This window comes from Pogona vitticeps, chromosome 2 (genome assembly GCF_051106095.1).
Source record: "Pogona vitticeps strain Pit_001003342236 chromosome 2, PviZW2.1, whole genome shotgun sequence".
In the NCBI taxonomy this organism is placed as follows: Eukaryota; Metazoa; Chordata; class Lepidosauria; order Squamata; family Agamidae; genus Pogona; species Pogona vitticeps.
Genome location: NC_135784.1, coordinates 301132658 through 301154111, shown reverse-complemented (window position 1 = coordinate 301154111; position 21454 = coordinate 301132658). Strand labels below are relative to the sequence as shown.

The 21454-nt window shown below is 43.8% G+C and overlaps 1 protein-coding gene across 3 annotated transcripts in view; it reads left to right on the top strand.

The window, feature by feature from the left end:
* The window catches only part of SMAD4 (SMAD family member 4), a 37895-nt gene extending 25917 nt beyond the window's left edge, over positions 1–11978 (top strand). For 2 of the 3 annotated variants that reach the window (XM_020811046.3, XM_020811047.3), the window contains 7 exons: positions 74–193; positions 2908–3021; positions 3770–3820; positions 4882–5065; positions 5927–6095; positions 8964–9102; positions 10720–11978. In XM_020811046.3, the coding sequence (XP_020666705.1) occupies positions 74–193; positions 2908–3021; positions 3770–3820; positions 4882–5065; positions 5927–6095; positions 8964–9102; positions 10720–10931 (989 nt within the window). In that variant the 3' untranslated portion in view covers positions 10932–11978. Of the gene's footprint in view, positions 1–73; positions 194–2907; positions 3022–3769; positions 3821–4881; positions 5066–5926; positions 6096–8411; positions 8612–8963; positions 9103–10719 lie in introns of those variants that run through there. The other variant, XM_072992929.2, reaches the window with a different exon arrangement.
* The last annotated feature ends 9476 nt before the right edge of the window (positions 11979–21454 follow it).

The window sequence follows — 21454 nt, the reverse complement described above, 5'->3', positions numbered from 1 at the left end:
TTGTGTTGCTTTATTTTACAAACAAGCATGCATGCATTTTTAAGTAGAAATGAAATATTTTGCATTTTGTCAGGTCAACCCACCAGCATGTTACCAGGCAGTCACAGTGATGGACTTTTGCAGATTGCTTCAGGGCCTCAGCCAGGGGCACAACAGAATGGCTTTGCTGCTCAGCCAGCTACATACCACCACAGTAAGTGCATATTAAGTCCAGTTCCATTACATGCAGCCAAAGGCCATTTCAGTTTAGTAGACATGAAGAGTCGGACACAACTTAACGACTAAACAACAACAAAAATTACTGTCTGTAAAAATACTCAACAATAAGAAAGTGTAAATTACAGCCTCCTTTTAAACGCACTGGAACCATAGCAGGCTGTTTGCACATCAGATACACTGACAATATAAGTGATTTAAGAGTGTTTAAATCCACTAATTTTTTTTAAATTGTAATTTCCTGGCAGCTATGCAAATAATATTACCCTGTAGGTGGTATACTGTCTTTATTGCCTGAGCAGCAGAAGTGAGTCTATAATGGACATTTTGTCCAACAAGTAACATACAACAATTCATTCTGATTTCAGCTGAAGCTACATTTCTATCTTGTCAAAGGGATACCCGAGTGTCTCCCTCAAGTTAAATGGAAAGCGTTACTGAAATCTAAGTTGCACGCAAGCAGAGTAGAGGTATGATAGCCAGGAAGTGAGTAGAGCTCTAACTGTGGTGGGATTAGGGATGTGCATGTAAAGCCCTTCCAGAACCCCTTGAATATCAATCTGTGCATTGAGTGTAGAGGTCGGGGGAGGCACTTGCAAATGCATTTGTTTGAACATACATACAGCACATACAGCAGATCTGCAATCGGGTATGTTGATAAGGCAGAGCTTCTAATCAATAATGTCACTGTAAGCATGTTCATTGAAGTACACAGACATATTTTAAGACATCATGCAGAACGTACAGGAGCTTCATTGGCATCTAGCGGGGACATTGGTGACATGACATACATGTTTCCCCACTGTTGTTGCAGCCTTACCTATGTTCAGGCTATATTGTCTGAATGAGGCTATAGGCTCTACAGATACAGGGGAGAGTCAAATTTTGAAAATAGTGTGCTCCCCTTAATTTTAGTATAATTAAGTAATTGTGTGCTATCAAAATGATTCCAGCTAATAATGATCCTCTTAGGATTTTTTGGTATAAAGTATTCAGAAGTATTTTACCATTCTTTCCTCATTATGGTGCTCTGGAACTGTACAAGTTGCCAAATGCTACACAGGTAGCATGACACATAACCCTATCAGTCACAGCTTTTTTGTATGATATGAGCTGCTCCTCTTTCTAGAGAGGCACAGTGGGAATTTGGACTCTTAGCTCTCACTCTGCAACTGAGCACTCCAACCCACTGAGCTTCAACTTGTACTGTAGTTTCAGACACTCTAACGTGTGATCAAAATAGAATTCTAAAACTATTTTGCAATGCAGCCATTAATGTAATATAGGAACCTACCTTAATCTTTACTATCTAGACAACTGAAGTTAGAACAGAAAGCTCCTTGACACAAAGTTAATGTATAACAACTAGAAAGATTGTTCTCTTGCTTGCTTGCTTTTATATTTTGCTTGCACAAAGGATGTAGGTTCCATAGCTAATAGCCCAACAGGATCTGAGCCTTGATCAGGATGTTCCTGTCCTGCCCCAAGGCAGGCTGGCCCCAAAAGCAAGGTTTGGTTGGCAGAGGCATAGAGAAGGGGAGTTCAGAGTCAGGGTAAATTAATGCATAGGAAACAAACAGAATCCTGCAAGAGATTTAGAAACAAAGTGCAAGAGCAGTCCAGAGCAAGTTGAGGTTCTTGCATCAGAAGACAAACAGGAAGGATTCAAGTAGCATAGTCAAATAGACTACAAAAAGGAGTTGGCAGCAGGGGCCACAATATATGGCAAGCAGGGTCTGGAGAAGGAAATGGCTCCAGCTAAGCTCCTACTCTTGCCTAACGTTGATGTAGTGAAGTTGCTAGAGGGGACATCCAGAGCTCAGCTGCAGGTTACGGCCCACTGGTCTCCCTGGAAGGAAGAGCTTTCCTTCAAGGAGAGTTCCTGCTCTTGAGGAGACTTCTGGAGGAGTCTCTCCCTCCAGCCAAGTTTTTCTTTTGGGGACTTCTAGCTGGGTTAGGCACTATCTCAAGCTCTTCTCAAGAGAGAGTGCATAGCTGGTTTGAGTGATCTGTCAGCCTAGGAAAGACTTCTGTTTACAAAGTCAGCATTGCAATAACAGTGGAAGAAATGGCAAGGTAGAAAGGTTGAGCAGAGTCCAAGGTGGTGGCGGGAAATGCTGGATCCTATCCTGCAGGATGCCTAGGCTTCCCTGTGTATTGCTTCAAGGACCCTCATAGTCCCTGTGTCAGGTCACGTACATGAAAGTTCTTGTTGGTGATGACAGCATTGCTGGCTTGAGTGGACACTCTACTTTCATAGAATCATAGAAAATACAATACAATAAAAATTTATTCTATAGCCAAAGGCCCGATAAAGAATAATAGAACAGTGAAGTTGGAAGGGGCCTACAAGGCCATCAAGTCCAACCCCCTGCTTAATGATTGTCTTTCTTGAATGCCTCCAGTGTTGGAGCACTCACCAACTCCCAAGGTAACTGGTTCCACTGTCGTACTGCTCTAAAGAATCTTAATAGCAACAAGGCAGGGATGGCAACAAAGTGTTAAAAATATCAGCGAACAAATACAGAATCTAATCACATGCTCTGTAAGACCTCTGAGCTGCCTTTATCCACATAAAGAACATAGAAGCCTATATAATTTTTTAGAATGCTTTCTTTTTTCCTTTTAATGACTTAGGGACATTTCCACATATAGAAATCAATTAGACTTTTATTTTGTATTTTTGTTAAGATAGTACCACAACTTGGACTGGGAGTCGAACTGCAGCGTACACGCCTACCATCCCTCACCATCAAAATGGACACCTTCAGCATCACCCACCTATGCCCCATCCTGGACATTACTGTAAGCACCTGTGGATTGCTGCCTTGTGCTACACTGTGTGCAGGAATAAGGTTGCTGTGGGGAGGTCATTGTAGTGGGTAGAACAGGGGAATCTGGTTTTGAAATTCCTGTTCAGTTATGATGCTTCCCAACTTACCTTATGCTAGTTCCAGTTGCTCAGTCTGTCTTACTCTACAGCAGGGGTCTCCAAACTAAGGCCCGTGGGGCACGTCTAGCCCATCTAAACCCGTGTGCATGTGGGGGTGGGGTGGCATACATACGTGCGCAGACATATTCCTGTTCCTTCGGCCGTCTAAGATCTGGAAAGTATTTGGTGTGGCCCTCAGGGTAAAAAATTTGGAGATCCTTGCCCTACAGAATGGGAGATGATTTTGTTGCATGGGAGATACTCTGAGCTCCATAGAGAGAGAGTGGAATATAAATGCAATGCAATAGAAGGAAAATGCCATGTTTTTCTTGGGCAAGGCTGCCCAGCACTTACTCTTCTGGTCAGGAAACTGTATACTCTGCATAGAAATAATTCTTTGAGGGAAGGTTGGCGTGCTTAACTTATAAGTCAGTTAGTCTTAAATTCTTAGAAATCCTTAAATCTGATCTTATATTTGAAGACTGTATTGTAAAAAAGCCCTATTGTTTATTTATTGTAATTATTAAACCTGAATTCTTAGTGATAATTTGTTTTTAGAGAATGCAAGAAGTTGTGAGGACAGTGGATAAACAACATTACTTTATTGTAATTTCTTTGAAGGGCCAGTTCATAATGAACTTGCATTCCAGCCTCCTATATCAAATCACCCTGGTAAGTGTTTATTCGTTTAAATAGCTGTTGTTGCACTTGATGAGAATGTCGAATTGAATGATATTTTAACTCCCTTCTATGTGTTTCATTTGATACATGGCTATACTAAAGGCTAGATGTTTTTTTTAAAAAAACTTTAAGCATAACCTCATGGAGGGAATCCATAGCGTACAGGCTGGAACCAGCCTATGGGCCTTTCATAGGAATGTACTTACATTGCATCCAAGTGCTAGTCTGTCTCACCAGGTATTGCCCACTTGGACTGGCTATAGTTTTCCATGGTTTCATGCAAGTGTGTTTCCTGATTCTACCTGAATTTTTCTGGTCATCTCTGATAATCTCTCATCCAAGTGGTATAACCAGACCTGACTCAGTCTAGATTTTGAAATTAGAGGAGACTGGGCACGCTCAAGATGGTATGGTTTTACCATTTTGAGCTATAGGTTCCATTAATCTTGTATCAGTTGCTTTTAGTTTTGCATAACAAATTGGCCTTTTTAAAAGCCCCTCGTTGGTGTCAGTGAATGGGTTTTAAATGATCCGATTACTGCTGGGGGTGGGGATGAGAATTTGTTTGTGCTTGAGGGAGGTGGTCCTAGGGAAGAGAAGGATGCTTTTTCTTGGGATGCTGCTTCATTGTGCTTTTCATTAAATTTTCCCCCTCCCCCCCCCCTTTAATCTTTGAGCACATTCTGACCTCCAGGAGATCTTCCGCCTCCTTCAATCCCCTCTGCAGTAGTTCAGGTTTTAGATCGTCTCCCTTGGTGCTAGAGGAAAATACTTAAAGTCTAATTGCTGTGCTGGAGAAAATTAGGATGTCACAGCTAAATAGGAAATGTTAACTGTCCTTTGTTGCTCTGTCTCTGAAATTACACTTTCCATCCCCTTTAATGCACAGGAATTATAGAGTAGCAAATTGGGAAGGCAGCTGAGGAAAGAAGATGGGGTGGGTGTGCATGGAACCAGTTCCCTGTCCTCTTCCTTTGTTGCTTGTTCTTGTGATGTTGTTTGCATAGTAGTCGTCATCAAGTTCTTTCCCTACTCTTGTCCTTAATCTTTAGCTCCTGAGTACTGGTGTTCAATTGCCTATTTTGAGATGGATGTGCAAGTTGGTGAAACATTCAAAGTCCCATCAAGTTGTCCAATTGTTACTGTTGATGGATATGTGGACCCTTCAGGTGGGGACCGCTTTTGCCTTGGTCAGCTGTCCAATGTTCATAGAACAGAAGCCATTGAGAGAGCAAGGTATGTTGTTTGGGTTGTGGGACTCTAAACACAAACCAAGGGGAAACACATTCACTTCAGAACTTCACATTCTGGGGAGGGGTGACCTTTAACTCAGGAATGATTCACACTTGCCTGGCTGTATTTGATTTATAGCAGGAAGTGATACTTCTGCATACATGAATGATATTGTATTACAGTAAAGCCAAATGTGCTGCTGATGTACCACCTCATAGCTCTTAAAGGACTCTCTGGGCAGTTTACAATTTGATTATGCAAGCTGCCCATTTCTCCCATCCCCAGTGAGCTGGGGTGCTCGAGATTGAACTCAGCTTATGAGCAGAGTCAACTGCAGTACTTCAGTTTAACTACTGTGCCATGAGGCTCCTTGGAAACATGGGTTTCTGAAACATTAAAGAAGGCTGAATAAGAGTTCTTGATTTGAAACCCAATGTCCTGAATAAAACATTATTTTTCAAGGCATCTTTAAGGTTAAATTTCTCGTTATTGTGAGAATTGGTGCGTTCCCCATTTTTCTGTCTTCATCTTTTCAAGTCATATTCAGAACTGCTAGGAAAGCCATTTGAAAGATCAAGCAGTTGGAATCCACTGCGCCTGTGTTTTCAGTTTCATGTTAAGATTATAGTCATTACGTGCTTGGCAGTTTTCACAAAGAGTGCCTGTTTTCAGCATTTCTGAAATGTACCATGGAGGATGGACATCTTAGGGGGACCTTGTGAAGAAAAAGATGCATCTTCCCTCAAGAAGTGCTTACTCAAGAGCTTGTGAATAGGAAGTTGATTTACCCATTACTAGATTCTTGTGTCCCGTCCCCCCGCCTTTAATTGAACCCACTGGAATCCTCTTGTCTTTTTTACACAGGTTGCATATAGGTAAAGGTGTGCAGCTAGAATGTAAAGGCGAAGGGGATGTCTGGGTTCGGTGCCTCAGTGATCATGCTGTCTTTGTGCAGAGTTACTACTTAGATCGAGAAGCAGGACGTGCACCAGGCGATGCAGTTCACAAAATTTATCCAAGTGCATATATAAAGGTTTGTGTGAGATGTTTATTCTATGTATATAAATGGAGAGAGAGAGACACACACTCTCTCTCTGTTGATCTGGCTGTTTTTCTTTTACAAGACTTTCTCTAGCTGTTAGTTCAAACAGTGTAGTAACATTCACTGTTGCAACTGGTAACGGGTGATGTACAGTGGAACAAGAGCTTTGTATTTTCAGTACCTTCTGTGCAACTAGGCTGTTGTGATTAATTTGATAGTAGTCTGACAAAAAATTTCTGCACAGGTTTTCTGTACCTGTCTCTAGGTGTGATTTACGTGATTTAACTTTGGTACTGTTGAACACCAGGTCTATAGCCAACAAGCCCCAGGTGATTCACAATCTTATCCTGGAGGAGAATGCAGACCTGACATGCATAACTGAGATGTGGATCAGCGGGGAGGGGGGTCCTCCCCTGGCTCTTGTCTGTCCGTCCGGTTATGCTGTCCAGCACCAGGGTAGACTGGAGGGGCGGGGGGGGGGGGGGAGTAGCCATTCTTTATAAATCCAGCTTGGAGGTTACTAGGCACTTCTTGGTGGTAAAGCCGGGTCTAGAGGCACTCCACGTGTCAATTGGGGCCAGGAATGGTATTGGGATTTTGCTGGGTTACTGCGCTCCCCGCATCCAACCACTTCCCTTCCGGAGTTGACCGACTTTGTCTCCGCGGCACTATTGGGATCCCCAAGGCTTTTGGTCTTGGGTGATTTCAACGTGCACGTGGGGGCAGAGACCACAGGGCCAGCTCTTGAGTTCTTGGAAACCATGGCTTCCTTGAACATGTCCCAACATGTCAACAGCCCCACCCATGTGGGTGGTCACACACTGGACCTGGTCTTTTCCTCCAGTTGGAGCGAATGTGATCTGGTGGTGACAGACCTCGTGTCAGTCCCCTTATCATGGTCAGATCACCACCTAATAAAATGTAACCTCACAGTGGCCCTCCCCCCTCGCAGGGAGCAGGGACCTATTTCTGTGGTCCGCCCTCGAAGACTACTGGATCCTGTTGGATTCCAGGATGTCATGAGAGGGGTGACGACTGACCTGGCTAGCTCTCCTGTCGACGCTCTGGTTGGCAACTGGTCTGCCGCCGCCACCAGGGCCATAGACATGATCGCGCCTAAACGCCCTCTCTGTCGTAGAGCTCAGCCAGCGCCCTGGTTTAACCAGGAGCTTCGAGTGATGAAGTGAATAAGGAGAAGGCTAGAGCGTAGATGGAGGAAGAACCCGACAGACCATAACTGGATAGCTGTTATGGTCGCAACTAATCTTTACCTAAATAAGGTAAAGGCTGCATGTCGATCATTCTTCGCTAACCGGATAAGCAAAGCGTCCAACCAGCAGGAGGAGTTACTCCGTCTAGTGCGCAACCTATCCGGAACTGGTTCAGATGATAGGCCTCCCCCTAGTTTCTCACCTGACCAGTTTGCAGCCTTTTTAAAATCTAAAGTGGAGGCCATCCGCTGGGAGCTCTCTCCTTTTTTAAATACAATGAATCAAACAGAGATGTCCAGCGCTCCATCTTGGTCGGTGATTTTCGACTCCTTTCACCCTGTGACGCCTGATTCTGTGGACAAGGTGATTGATCGCTGTCAAGCCACCACCTCCTCCCTTGACCCTTACCCGGCCTGGCTAATCAAAGCAGCCAGGCCAAAAACAACAGAATGGGCCACAGCAATAATAAATGGGTCTTTCCTTGAGGGCAGGTTTCCATCTGCCCTTAAGGAGACACTCATTAGGCCCATTAGAAAGAAACTTAATATGGCGGCGGACGAGATTGGCAATTATAGGCCCGTCGCCAGTGTTCCTTTCATGAGCAAAGTGGTCGAGAGGGTGGTCGCTGATCAGCTTCAGGCCCACTTGGATGAGACAGATGCCCTGGATCCATTCCAGTCGGGCTTCAGGCCGCGCCACGGTACAGAGACAGCATTGGTCGCCCTTTACGATGACCTGTTGAGGGAGGCTAACAGGGGCAAAGTGTCTCTGCTGGTTCTCCTCGACATCTCAGCGGCCTTTGATACTGTCGACCACGATATCCTCCTGGTGAGGCTCTCCAAGTTTGGAATAGGTGGCTTGGCGTTAGCTTGGCTCCGTTCCTTCCTGGAGGTCCGACCCCAGAGAGTACAGCTTGGGGAGAATGTCTCGGCCCCGTGGAATCTCAGTTGTGGGGTCCCACAGGGGTCGATTATCTCCCCAATGCTGTTTAACATCTATATGAGACTGCTGGGTGGGGTCATCAGGGGGTGTGGAGCCTCGTGTCATCAGTATGCTGATGACACCCAGCTCTACATCTCCTTTTCACCAATTACAGGTGATGCCGTCCTGTCCCTCCAGCGCTACCTGGGGGCCGTACTGCAGTGGATGCAGGAAAATGGGCTGAGGCTGAACCCGGACAAGACGGAAGTTCTGAGGGTGGGCGCCCTTGGAGTTGGTGGCCTGGGTGGCTCGCTCACATTTGGGGGGGGGGGTGACCCTGGCTGCTAAGAATGGGGTTCGCAGCCTGGGGTTACACCTGGAGCCGACGCTCACCATGGAAACCCAGGTGGCGTCGGTAGTTCGCAATGTCTTTTTCCACCTTTGGCGGATTGCCCGGCTGCGACCCTACCTTGACATGGGGGCGCTCACTACCTTGGTACATGCGCTTGTAATGTCAAGATTAGACCACTGTAACACACTGTACGTTGGGCTGCCTTTGAGGCAACCAATAACACGGCTGGCTTTTAATCACCTCCTAATTCACCCTCAAAATACACAGCGCGGCCATTGTGGGAGGGGGTGCATTTCAATTTGTTCTGCTTTTGCTGGATTTTTTTGGGGGGGGGAGAGTGTTAAAAAGCTGCAGTAGATGTTGCTTCTCTTTCAGGTGTTTGATTTACGTCAGTGCCACCGTCAGATGCAACAGCAGGCTGCTACAGCCCAGGCTGCAGCTGCTGCTCAAGCTGCTGCAGTTGCAGGAAACATCCCTGGGCCAGGATCTGTAGGAGGAATTGCTCCAGCCATCAGTAAGTGGTACATGAACAATAACTTTCGGCCTTCTTCATTTTCTTCTTGGTTTTTTTTTTTTAATCCTCCTAGCAAGAAGAAGGGAAACTGAGTGTCATTTCATTTCAGATGACATGCCCTAACTGTGGGCTGTGCCAAGAATCCAAACCATGGGTTGAGCTCCCAAATATTTGAGCAAATATAGAGGTGTGAAAGCTTGAAAGAAAATAGGTCTTCCCCCCCAAGCCCATTTTATCCATTTAAGTCTTACAGTTTCTTAACTATAAAAAATATTTCAACATTTTGATAACATTTGGGCCGATTTATTTGTTTTTGTTGTACAATCCATCATTTTTTTAAAAAAAAATTCATAAACTTTTCCAAGAGCATTTGTTAGCATCAGTAAGTGAACATGTTAAACAAATAAATTTAAAAGCAAAGTCAGTAAGTTGTATATTTTGTTCAAATTGTACTTTTTAATTTAATAAACCAAACATAATAGGTTTGTGAGTGAATCAGAGTAAACATGATAGAAATTATGTCCCTGAAATAGCAGAGTAAATATTCATTTGGAGAAAACGCATGGGGGGGCAGTTCCCCGTGACTTCAGAGATTCTGCAAATAACAGCATCTCTAAACACAACTGGTTTATACTGCCTTTGATCCTCCCTTTGCTCAATATTCTAATCTCCAGGTACTGTATGACACGTACAGCAAGGGATAAGACTGTGGTTCTACCTGCTACATAGCAGAACCAATTACTTGCAAATCTTAATCAGAGCATGAAGTGATTCTGTTTTGCCAGCTGGTCACTAAGTCTGGTTTTATCAGTTCAAGCACCATAGTTTTGTTTGTTTTCAGAATGCAGCCATTATAGATCTTTCTTTGATGTATTCAGAGGGTTGGCTTTGCTGCTTTTCAGTATGATGTGCTCTTATGAAGTTGGCAGGCACTTTGGGTGTGAAAGCATTTGCAGAATTCCATTCCCATTGGAATTCAGAGGGTGCAATAGTTCTCGGTTAAACGCTTTGAATATTTTAAAAGCAGGCGAAATCAGAGGCAGCAGTTCAAATGGAACAGCTGTATCTCCTGCTGAGTTTATATGGATTAAGTTTTCTAACCAAAAAAATGCTTTAATGTAGCTCTGCAGGGTAGAAGCAGGGGTTGTTAAACATCATCATGATCTTTTACTGAAATCTGAGGAAGCACTCTTCAGCTCTGAATGGTGGGTGCTAGAAATCGTTCTTGAAATGTTACCTGAATGCTACATTTAGTTAAATGAGGATTCAGATGTGGATCTAGAAGAGTTGAATGAGCTGGTGGGCACCGCGGCACAGTTAATGGCCAATTCTGCCTAGCCAGTGGCATAGAGAGACATTCTAAAAGGACAATGAATGCCCAGGATAAGCACTGCTGACCTGACAAAAAGTGGTTTTAGAAAATATATGCAGTAATCTTGAAGTGTTGTTGGCAGGTAATATTTATTTATTCAGTTTATAAATCACTACATTGGATGGCGTACAACAAATAACGGGTCATGAGGGTGGTCCTCCCTCCAGACCAGTCAGAACTGGATCTATGGCCGCAAATGACTTTCCGAAATAAAGAATGTTTATTGCAGTTCTGTGTCGTTCTAGGTTTGTCAGCGGCTGCTGGGATCGGGGTGGATGACCTTCGTCGCTTGTGCATCCTGAGGATGAGTTTTGTCAAAGGTTGGGGACCTGATTACCCAAGGCAGAGCATTAAAGAGACACCCTGTTGGATTGAAATCCACCTGCACCGTGCGCTCCAGCTCCTAGATGAAGTACTTCACACTATGCCTATTGCAGATCCCCAGCCGCTAGACTGAGACCCCTTGCTGCCGTTAGCTGTTCTAGAGTGAGGATGGTGGATTGTAAAATACCATTTTGTTTATTACTGGAAGATATATTTTACTTCCATTCTGCTTAACCTCTTAACCAGGTTTTAAAGAGAAAATGTTTTTGCCACCTTGCTCTCAGCAGAAAGAGACAGAACTTGTTGTGAATCTGAAGGCGTTCCCAGCTTCAGATTTCATTTTTGAGGTGGTCGGAAACTGGCACGAGCCAGCATACTTTTTATTGTGGTCTGTTGGTGTGATCACTGCTATGCCTGTTCCTTGGGAATCTCACTTGGCTCAGTGGAGCTCCTCAAAATTCTCATTGAGATGGCATGATGCTGTCACTTTGAACAATCCTATGCATTTCAGGGAGCCCCGGAGGTCAGGTTCCATTTATGCAGTTATTTAGCCTTGTCCTCAGTCGGTTCCCCCAAAAGAACAAAACCATGTTGATGATTCTAAAGGGAGGATTCTAGTGCTCTGTTCTACTGGGGCATCTCTCATAGGGAGACTTCTATGTGAAATATTTATATACACAATATTTTAAAATACACTAAAAATGGATGGGCTTCAAAGCCGAGTCTAATTTTAAATGCGACATGAACAATACAGCCAGGAGAACTGCCGGTCAAATTATGTAAACAATGTTTTAATGATAGGAACATATTTTCATCACTGTTCCCAACTGATTTTAACTAACATCAATGAGCTTATTAAACTTGTGCAGTTGAGATAGCATGGATATTTGTTTTATTGAACTGAGAATGCCGTCTTAGAACTTCATAATCATGCTTATGGTTGCATCACTGAGAATTTTGATTTTATTTTTAAATCTTTCAAAATTTCTACTCAGGGCAAGATGGCAAACTTGTTTTTATACCTCTTGGTTATTTTAAGCTCTTTATCCCATCAATCTATCTTATTTGCATTGACTTTGTATAGAGAATTTCAAGTAGAAGTTGGAAATGTATTGGCTGTATGACAGATGCAATATTATGCTTTCTCTAGTTAATAAAACTATTGGAAAAATTCTCAGAACTATGATGGAAATGGATGTACAGTTTTATGAAGAGTCTGCTTGCCCTCTAAACCCTACTGTTTGGTGGTCTAACTCAATTTGCTTCCTAAAACATTGTAATAAATAAAAAGGGAGGTTATCTCGCGGTCTCTACATCGCTTTCAAATGAATAGAAGTACAGAACTGCAGAGCTGGAAGGAATCCCAACGTAACCTATTCCAACTTGCTGGCTGTGCAGGGATCCACAGTTAATGCATCCCTAACAAATGGCTATCCAACATTTATCAAAAACCTCCAGCAAATGAAAATTCAGCAATTCCAAGGCACACCCATTCCTCCATCAAACAGCACTCCCTGTCAGGAAGTTATTCCTAGTGTTTAGTCACAACTTCTTTGTTGTCATTTGATCCTATTTGCTTGGGTGCTCCTGTTTGAAGTAGCGGAAAACAAGTTTGCTTCCTGTTTCATGCCACTCCATGAAGATTCACTGGTGTCTGCCTTTCCTCTGTATAAGTAAAGAATTCTACACATGATGTTCAGGAGAGTGATGGTAGCCACTGCATCCTGTAGAAAGGGAGAGTCTGGCAGGCAGAACCACTTTGGTGCCCCGCACAGCTGCCGAACCTTCTGCTCATAGGACTTTCTTCTCTTTGTCCTCTAGTTTTGTTAAACTGAAATGACACAAAACACTTTTGGCAATGATTAATCAAGCAACACATTTCTTTAAAAATTCTTTTAAAAAAAGACTTAAGTGTTCATTACCACCCTGATGTTGGGAAAGTGTGAGGGCAAGAGGAGAAGGGGACGACAGAGGATGAGATGGTTGGACAGTGTCACCGAAGTTACCAACATGAATTTGACCAAACTCCGGGAGGCAGTGGAAGATAGGAGGGCCTGGCGTGCTCTAGTCCATGGGGTCACGAAGAGTCAGACACGACTTAACGACTAAACAACATTAAAACTACAGATGGCAGCTTCCATTATAGTATAGTCATTCCTCCTGTTTCATACAGGAGGAAATGCCTTTTAAGAAGGTGCTTGCTGTGGGAAAGTTACAGTTTCTTCAGACTTAAGTGATTCATATGCCGATAGATGGCAAATTTAATTAAACAATCATTTTAAAATGCTAGGATGAATTGATGAAAGATTTGTTTAGGTAGCACTCCTAGCAGAATATACCCTGCAACCATTATTCCCAGTTCGCATTCTCCACCTCCCCGCAAGCCTAGACACATGCTTAGGACAAAGTATGGCTACGCCTCTCAGGGAAATGCCTATTGTAACACTTTTCAAACACAGAATTTTGTTAAAAGCAGATATAGCAAAATGATTAATCCAGCCTTGATAGGGCCCCTTAATAATCTCAACATACTGAGAAATTTAATTGTTCAGACTCCATCTTCTAAAACACAAAAAGCCAACATGGCTAGTGACCATGTTTGCTGGAGAAAGTGGGTGTTCTAGTAAAAAAAAAAAAAGTAACATTTCCTATCATTAGACCGCACAAGACAAACGCTACAGAAACCAAATCTGCACTAGATGCTTTTGAAAAACCAGTTTAATAGTGCAAGACTCACTGGATATGAAAGCAGCTGAACAGATTTTTTTCCCCTAGGTGATGCAAAGCAAGCGCTAGTCACTTTGGGTTTCTGAGAAGATAGGCTTTTGGAAAGAGGAGGGGCTGAGAATGCGTGGTATATATGTGTAAGTGCCAGATTCGGTTTCCCTACCAATTGTGTTCCTAACAGGATGAGTCATCAGAGTACGCCCATGTGCTCCCAGTGCACTTTTTTGTAACCTCGCGGTGTATAGCTTCTTTTAGAGAAGAGCATTCACTGCTGGTTCAGTAGCAGTTTGGTGCAGTTCGGTTCCTGGCCGAATAGTTGATCTGCAGTTTGGCACTCCACCTCCTCCAGTGGGCGTCCACTGACAGCACCCTGCCCTGTCTCCTCCTAACATGGCTGCTGAGTGGGTGCTTGCTGGAGGGGATGGCATGCTATTTGGCCAGGAAATGAAACGTGTCAAACTGGCAGTTCGTACCTCTCTCTAGCTTCTCTCCCTTCCCCTCCCACCACACACCCACATGGCCTGCTCCTGAAACAATTGCAGTGATGCCTCACTTGACGACAATAATGCGTTCCGTTAAAATCACTTGAGCGAAATTGTCGTCAAGCGAAATTAAAAAACCCATTGAAATGGATTGAAAACCGTTCAATGTGTTCCAATGGGCGAAAAATCTCATGCAGCGAAGATCCTCCATAGGGTGGCCATTTTCTGATGGCTGTACAGCGAGGAATCCGTCCTTAACACAGTGGGGAGCCATTTTGAAACCTGCCGATCAGCTGTTTTTAGATTGTCGTAATGCAAAGAATTGGTTCCTGGAGCAGGGAACTGATCGTCGTAAAGAGATTTTCCCCCATAGGAACATCGCAAAAAAACCATCGTAAAGCAGATTAATTGTTTGACGAGGTAATCGTTAAGCAAGGCGCCACTGTATTTCCTTTTGGCTATAGGGCCCGGGGGGGGGGGAGGAGAAGCAACACAGAGATATAGCCACCTCTATCACAAAGAGGGAGTTGTTTACATATATAAACTATGTATGTATGTATGTATGTATGTATGTATGTATGTATGTATGTATGTATGTATGTATGTATGTATTTTTCTTTTTTCCTCCTCTAGTCTCACTCTCCATCCTGCACCTCATGGCACAGTGATTAAACTGTAATATTACAGTCAAAATTCTGCTCTGGTACAGCATTCTGTCGCAGTGCATTTTGGAAGCTGGCTCAAGGTTCCCTCAGCCTTCCATTCTAAAATGAGTACCCAGCTCGGGGGGGGGGGCAATGTGTAGCCTGTATAATTAAATTCTAAACTGCCCAGACAGTGTTTTAAATACTATGGGGCGGTATAGAATCATAGAAAAATGAAGTTGGAAGGGGTCTACAAGGCCATCAAGTCCACCCCCCCAGCTCAACGCAGGAAAGCATATTTGCCACGTGATTATGATTATCTGAGTTTTCTCTTGAATGCTTCCAGTGTTGGAGCACTCATCAACTCTCGAGGTAACTTGGTTCCACTGTCGTACTGCTCTAACAGGAAGTGTTTCCTGATATTCAACTGAAATCTGGCTTCCTTTAATTTGAGCCTGTTGTGGCGTGTCTCCTACACTCTGGGATGATCAAGAACTGATCTTCTCCCTCGTCTGTATGACAGCCTTTCAAATATCTAAGAAGTGCTATTACAACTCCCCTCAGTCTTCTTTTCTCAAGGCTAAACAGGCCCAGTTCTTTCAGCCTTTCCTCATAAGGCTTAGTTTCCAGACCCCTGATCATCCTTGCTACCCTCCTCTGAACTTGTTCCAATATGTCAGCAACCTTCTTGAAGTGTGGTGTCCAGAACTGGACACAATACTCAAGGTGAGGCCTAACCAATGCCGAATAGAGGGGGACTAGCACCTTGTGGGATTTAGAAACTACTTCTGTTAATGCTGCCTAAAATAGCATTTGTCTTTTTTGCAGCCACATCACACGGTTGGCTCATATTTAGCTTTATCACATCATATCTTAAAAGTAAATGGGGTGGAAAGGTGAGGAGGAAATTGAATTCCAAGATCCTTCTCGCTCGTAGTTTTGCTGAGCCAGGAATAAAGTAGCAAACTTTATTATTTGGAGGGGCACACTGTCTACGCAGAGAATAAGAAAAAAAACCCTGTTCCATCCCTATGTGTTTGTGTAAATAGAGAACCATCTACCCTTTCCCATCCTACATTGGTAGGAAAGTAAGGAGAGAAAATGACTGAATGAGCAATGGGGATGGAAGGTGAACAGACCTGGTGAGAAAGGAAAACATATGGTTGTTGTGGGTTTTTCGGGCTCTTTGGCCGCGTTCTGAAGGTTTGTTCTTCCTAATGTTTCGCCAGTCTCTGTGGCCGGCATCTTCAGAGGACAGCACTCTGTCTCCGATGCGTTGTCTCCGATGCATTTTTGGTAATACTTGGCAGGACAACGTTCCAAATAGAGTAGTCCTAGAACAAGCTGGAATTTTTAGCATGTATACATTACTGAAAGAGTGACATCTACGTTGGTTTGGGCATGTTGTGAGAATGGCTGATGGTCGGATTCGAAAAGATCTCCTGCATGGAGAATTAGTGCAGGGAAATTGCCCCAGAGGGAGACCATAGCTGCGATACAAGGACACCTGCAAGGGGATCTGAAGGCCTTAGGAATGGACCTCAACAGATGGGAAACCATGACATCTGAGCGTTCAGCCTGGAGGCAGGCGGTGCATCACGACCTTTCCCAATTTGAAGAGACCCTTGTCCAGCAGGCCGAGTCAAAGAGGCAGTCACGAAAGCAGCAAAATCAGGGAGCTGGACAGGGAACAGATTTGTATTTGTCTTCAGTGTGGAAGGGACTGTCACTCTTGAATTGGCCTTCTCAGCAACACTAGATGCTATTCCAAGACCTCCATACAGAGCACATTACCATACTCTCTCGAGACTGAAGGATGCCTAATCTAAGCTAAAATAGGTAAGGAAGGCTGCTTGAATGAGAATAGCTAACTTCTAGCTTGGAAGTGAAATGGCGGTGGGGGAACAACTGGTACTGGATAGGGCTAGGGAGGAAGAAGAGAAAAACCAGAGAAGGGAAGAAGGAGAAAACACATGTGTATGAGAGGACTCAAAAAGTCCTGATTCATGTGCAGCTGATTCACAGGTTGAGTGAATACCAGGGTAAAGGGGAAAGGAAGACCTGGTGAAGAGGAAGAAGAGAGATGTATGGGATGGAGTTAGAATTAGGGGCTGCCAACACAGACAAAGCTGGGCACACTTGCAAGTTGTGATTAAATGAAGGAAAGCTTAGACTACAATACATGTACTGGTCAATTATCCTTGGGTGAAACTTAGTGCTTTTTGAATTATTGGCTTTTTCCTCAGAGGTACTCTATCTCTCCGACTTCATTTACCAACTAATTTATTTAACAATTTCATTTAGAAGATGACATTTTGGGGGCAATATTTTATATACACGTACCAGCTGAAACCGGATCACCATCCTAATTGCTAAATAAAACAACAGGTTACCCACCTGTAATTGTAGTTCTTCGAATGGACCTCTGTGATTCACACCCTGGGTGATTTGCCCCTGTGCGGAGCCTCATCAGAAGATTGTAGAGGTTCTGATTGTAGAATATGCCCCTCCCCACCTGTATAAGTACCTTGGCACCAAGCGTCCCCTTCAGTTGTGTTAACCACCACTTAATAGTAAGGGGAAAAAATGGCGTGACAGAGGGGAGGACGGGCAGATGTGTGAATTACAGAGGTCCACTCGAAGAACTACAATTACAGGTGGGTAAGCTGCCATTCTTCTTTGTGGCCTCTGTGAATCACACCCTGGGTGACTACGAAGTTGTCTTACCTGGAGGCAGGGTGTCACGCCAAGGTAGAGGCTAGAACAGCATGTTCAAATGCCACAACAGACTTCTGCCGGAGGTCGAGTCTATAATGACGGATAAACATGGATGGCTGTGCCCAAGTGGCAGAGGCGCAGATGTCCGGAAGAGGTACGCCACGGAGAAAGGCTGTAGAAGCTGCCACTGCCCTGGTGGAGTGAGGGCAAACCACTATAGGGGCTGGTTGTCGAGCAAGTTGATAAGCCAAATGAATGGTAGAGGCGACCCATCTGGAGATAGATTGGGAAGTCGCCTGACGGCCTTTTGTAGGTAGCTGATGGGTTATGAAAAGATGAGTTGACTGTCTAAAATGCTGAGTACGATGGAGATAAAAAGCAAGAGCTCTTCTGACATCCAATGTATGGAATATTTTTTCTTCGTTTGAGGAAGGTGATGGAAAAAATGAAGGAGAACCAGCTGGGAGAGATGAAATTGAGAGACAATTTGGGGGAGGAAGGAAATGTCCATGAATAACTTCACCTTATCGGGGAAAAATTGTAGATAAGGGTAGTCATACCGTAAAGCTGCCAGTTCACTAGCTTGTTGAGCTGAGGTGATGGCTATGAGAAAAGCTGTTTTAAAGGTGAGGAGTCAAGTCAGTTGTAGCTAACAGCTCAAAAAGAGCTTTGGTAAGCTGTTTCAAAACATGAGTCAGTGACCATTGTGGAGAGGGAGATCGAGTATCAGGGTAGATATGAGAGAGACCTTTAAGAAAACGTTTCATTGTTCAATGTTTGATGTTTGCTGCTGGAGGATTTGGAGGTTGGTATGATATTATTCCCCTTCACAGATTGCTGCCTTGTTGTGGCGAAGGGGCTTGAGTAACTCAGAGAAGCTATGGGCTATGCCTCGCAGGGACACCCAAGACGGACAGGTCATAGTGGAGAGTTCTGACTAAATGTGATCCACCTGGAGCAGGAACTGGCAAGCCACTCCAGTATCTTTGCCGAGAAAAACTCTATGGACAGAAACAAAAGGCTAAAAGATATGATGCTGGAAGATGAGCCCCTCAGGTCAGAAGGCGTCCAACATGCTACTGAGGAAGAGTGGAGGACGAGTACAAGTAGCTCCAGAGCTAATGATGTGGTTGGGCCAAAGCCGAAAGGGCACTCAGCTGTGGACATGCCTCGAAGTGAAAGGAAAGTCCAATGGTGCAAATAAAAATACTGTATAGGAACCTGGAATGTAAGATCTATGAACCTTGGTAAGCTGGATGTGGTCAAACAGGAGATGGCAAGAATAAACATTGACATCCTGGGTGTCAGTGAACTAAAATGGACAGGAATGAGGGAATTCAATTCAGACGATTACCATATCTACTATTGTGGGCAAGAATCCCATAGAAGAAATGGAGTAGCCCTCATAGTCAACAAAAGAGTGGGAAAAGCTGTAATGGGATACAATCACAAAAATAATAGAATGATTTCAATATGAATCCAAGGCAGACCTTTCAACATCACAGTAATCCAAGTTTATGTACCAACCACCGATGCTGAAGAGGCTGAAATTGACCAATTCTATGAAGACTTACAACGCCTTCTAGAACTGACACCAAAGAAAGATGTTCTTGTCATTATAGGGGATTGGAATGCTAAAGTAGGGAGTCAAGAGATAAAAGGAACAACAGGGAAGTTTGGCCTTGGAGTTCAAAATGAAGCAGGGCAAAGGCTAATAGAGTTTTGTCAAGAGAACAAGCTGGTCATCACAAACACTCTTTTCCAACAACACAAGACACCACCAGATGGGCGATACCAAAATCAGATTGATTATATTCTCTGCAGCCAAAGATGGAGAAGCTCTATACAGTCAGCAAAAACAAAACCTGGAGCTGATTGTAGCTCTGATCATCAGCTTCTTATAGCAAAACGTAAGCTTAAACTGAAGAAAGTAGGAAAAACCACTGGGTTAGTCAGGTATAATCTAAACCAAATCCCTTATGAATACACAGTGGAAGTGAAGAACAGATTTAAGGAACTAGATTTGGTGGACAGAGTATCTGAAGAACTATGGATGGAGGCTCATAACATTGTACAGGAGGCAGCAACAAAAACTATCCCAAAGAAAAGGAAATCCAAGAAAGCAAAGTGGCTGTCCAACGAGGCCTTACAAATAGCAGAGAAGAGAAGGGAAACAAAATGCAAGGGAGATAGGGAAAGTTACAGAAAATTGAATGTTGACTTCCAAAGAATAGCAAGGAGAGACAAAAGGGCCTTCTCAAATGAACAGTGCAAAGAAACAGAGGAAAAGAATAGAAAGGGAAAAACCAGAGATCTGTTCAAGAAAATTGAAGATATCAAAGGAACCTTTTGTGCAAAGATTGAACATGATAAGGACAAAAATGGTAGAGACCTAACAGAAGCGGAAGACATCAAGAAGAGGTGGCAACAATACACAGAGGAATTATACCAGAAAGATCTGGATGTCCCGGACAACCCAGATAATGTGGTTGCTGACCTTGAGCCAGACATCCTGGAGAGTGAAGTCAAGTGGGCCTTTGCAATGAGCCCCCCAGCCAGTGCGACTGGTGTTGGTAGCGACTTGTATTCACAGGTGAGGTTGTTGGAATAGTCACCCAATAAAAAGGTTGGTATGGGAATGGCACCATTGAAGTTGAGAGGCCAGTTCTGGAGTTACTCGTAGGAGAGTGTGGGGAGAGTCTGTTAGTGGATCGAAAAGGGCCAGAAACCAGGACTGGAGAGATCTCATTTTGAGACACACATGCTGTACAACTCATGTCATAGAGGCAATGGTGCCTAGAACTTGTTGCACTGTTATGGCAGGTATCAAGGCATGCAGAGTGAAGCTGCAAAGTAAGGTGAAGAGATTTTGTCTCTTGTCTTCAGGGAGGAATGCGCAAGCTCGTGTGGAGTCTATGACAGCGCCTATGTAATGCATAGTCCTTGTAGGTTTTAATTTTGATTTCTGTTTGTTGGCAGACCAAGATCGCGAAGAAGGGCAAGGGTGAAACTGGTGTCTCACCGAGCTTTGCAATGGGAGTGTGCTACAAGGAGCCAGTTGTCGATATATGAAAAGACAAGAATGTTTTGAAGTCTGAGGTAAGCGGCTACTGGCACCATGCACTTGGTAAACACTCTTGGAGCGGTTGCAAGGCCAAATGGGAGTCTTTTGAATTGGTATGCTTGTGATCCAAGTTGGAAAGAAGGAATTTTCTGTGTGCGGGATGTATTGCAATATGAAAGTAAGCATCTCTTAGGACTGTGATGGTGAATCAGTTGTCTTTTTCGAAGTAAGGGAAGAAGAGATTCTAGAGTAACTATGCAGAATTTTGTGGTGACGATGTAGTTGTTTAATAATCTTAAATCTAGAATAGGGTGAAATCCCTCATCTTTCTTGGGGATGGTGAAATACCAAGAGAAAAATCTGGTGTTGTTTTGATAGACAGGTTGTATGGCATCTTTGAGAAGTAAATTTGTTATTTCTTCTTGCAGGGATTGTGACGGAGGAGTAATGACACGTGCTATCAGAGGAAATTTGAAGAAGTGGATGCGGTAGCTGTTTTTTATGATGGAGATTGCCCAGGAATCTGTGGTGATGGATTCCCATGCAGGTGTTTCCAGAGGGCAGGGTTGGTGGGTTGGGTGGCAATCTCAGTCACAGGAACGTCAAACATGGTGTTTGGATTTCCAATCATTCCGTCTAGTGGCAAGCTGTTGCCAGGTTTTGGCTCTGGTTTTTGAAGTACGGATTGTAAGAGGTTTGTTGTGGAGGGTCTCGTTGAACCTCTGGTATGAGTTATAAGGTCACTTCCATTGATTTTGTTGAGGACATTGTTGATAGGAAGGGTAAACTCCCCAATGTCTGGCTGCTGAACGTTTCTTTTGTACGTTCTCTAGTATATCGTCAGTTTCAGAATGAAAAAAATCTGCTCCATTGAAGGGGAGGTCTTTGATACGTGCTCAAGCATCTTCTGCTAAACTGGCCATTCTGAGCCAGGAAAAATGGCGTAGGGATACTGAAGTGGCCATGGACTTGGCTGTAGTTTCTACAGTGTGGCGGGTGGAAAGCATCCATTGTTTAGCAA